Source organism: Impatiens glandulifera, chromosome 5 (assembly GCF_907164915.1).
Source record: "Impatiens glandulifera chromosome 5, dImpGla2.1, whole genome shotgun sequence".
Taxonomy (NCBI): domain Eukaryota; kingdom Viridiplantae; phylum Streptophyta; class Magnoliopsida; order Ericales; family Balsaminaceae; genus Impatiens; species Impatiens glandulifera.
In genome coordinates this window covers 2,636,911-2,638,361 of record NC_061866.1, presented here as the reverse complement: position 1 = coordinate 2,638,361, position 1,451 = coordinate 2,636,911, and the positions used below count along the sequence as shown (strand labels likewise).

Here is a 1,451-nt window from a genome sequence, read left to right as displayed (position 1 = left end):
AATTAAGGGTGGCTATGGATAATGATCTTGATGACGTAGTTACAGAAATAGGAATGGAGCCCACATTGACGAAGAACATCTCTCGTCACGTGATTCCTTCTCCGTTGGGCCGACAATCATCAGTTTACTCTCTCACAATTGACGAATTTCAGCAAGCTGTATGCGAGAGCGGCAAGAATTTTGGATCAATGAACATGGATGAATTCATCAACAGCATATGGTCTGCAGAAGAACAAGCCCAATCACACCCCGCTCCAGCCGCCGGCGGTGGCGGCGGCCTCCACCCACAAGTCATGATCGGAGATGGTTCTTCGTCGTCGGACAAACCCTCTGTTCCAAAACAAGGTACAATCACCATCCCAACACCACTTTGCCGGAAGACCGTAGAAGAAGTCTGGTCGGAGATTCAGAAAACACACCAAGGTGATAGTCATATCAAAAATTCATCTTCTGCCGAAAAACAACTCACGTTTGGGGAGATGACGTTAGAGGGTTTCTTAATTAAAGCAGGGGTAGTTCGTGAACAATATCAACCATCGTCTCAACTGATTCAAGACCCATTATTAAACTGGTATCAGAACAATAACAGTAGTTCTGTAATGGGTACATGCCCAACCCCAACCTACGTGAGTAAGCCCACGGCAAGTACTATAGTTGGGATCGCGAATATCCCAACTTATGAAAACTTGCAACGTGGAAACGGGAAGAATGGTGGCGTCGGAGGTTACCCGGCGGTAGTCACTGCACCGGTTTACAATACAAGTGGATTGGGGATTGTGTCACCTGTACCCGTACCCGTAAGCCCAGTTTCGTCCGATGGGATGTATGGAAACGAGTCTAACCAGTATGGTATGGAGATTGGGGTACTAAGAGGAGGACAGAAAAGGAACATGGATAGGCCGGGGGAGAGGGTGGTGGAGAGGCGGCAACGGCGGATGATCAAGAACAGAGAGTCCGCAGCTAGGTCAAGAGCTAGAAAACAGGTCTTTTACAAAATCTAATGTACTTTTATAAGCTAGCTAGAAATAAAGTGTATTAATTAAATGTTGTTGACAGGCATACACTGTGGAGCTAGAGGCAGAGTTAAACATTTTAAAAGAAGAGAATACTCAACTCAAACAAGCCTTAGTAGGTCTGAAGAATATGGTAATTTAGATGACCCTTTAATTCAAGTTTGACATAATTCACATTAAAGTTATCTTATTTATGTAATTAATTCTATTGGCAGGCTGAGCTTGAGAGGAAAAGAAAACATCAAGTAGAATACTTAATTATATATGGCACCATTACATTTTGTTGTTGTTGTTGTGTCATACCTATAAATGTTTTTTTCTGATTTTTCGCAGTACGAGGAGAGGAAAGCGATGGCGGCGCAAAACAAGGCGATGAATGCGGTTGAGAAGTTGCGAACAATGCAAAGGAGTATGAGCGGTCCAGTGTAAACGTAACGA

The 1,451-nt window shown here is 43.8% G+C and overlaps 1 protein-coding gene across 1 annotated transcript; it reads left to right on the top strand.

Annotated features, from left to right (window-relative positions):
* LOC124940478 (protein ABSCISIC ACID-INSENSITIVE 5-like) lies at positions 1-1,156 on the top strand. Its single transcript, XM_047481002.1, has 2 exons — positions 1-983; positions 1,057-1,156. Exons 1-2 carry the CDS (start codon positions 15-17, stop codon positions 1,153-1,155), a joined length of 1,068 nt encoding a protein of 355 aa, XP_047336958.1. The 5' UTR covers positions 1-14; the 3' UTR covers position 1,156.
* The last annotated feature ends 295 nt before the right edge of the window (positions 1,157-1,451 follow it).

Bases quoted from the DNA above. Each gene is read 5' to 3' on its own strand.
- LOC124940478 (XM_047481002.1), top strand. From the start codon at position 15: ATGGATAATGATCTTGATGACGTAGTTACAGAAATAGGAATGGAGCCC. The intron at 984-1,056 runs GTCTTTTACAAA...TGTTGTTGACAG, and splicing joins GGTCAAGAGCTAGAAAACAG to GCATACACTGTGGAGCTAGA.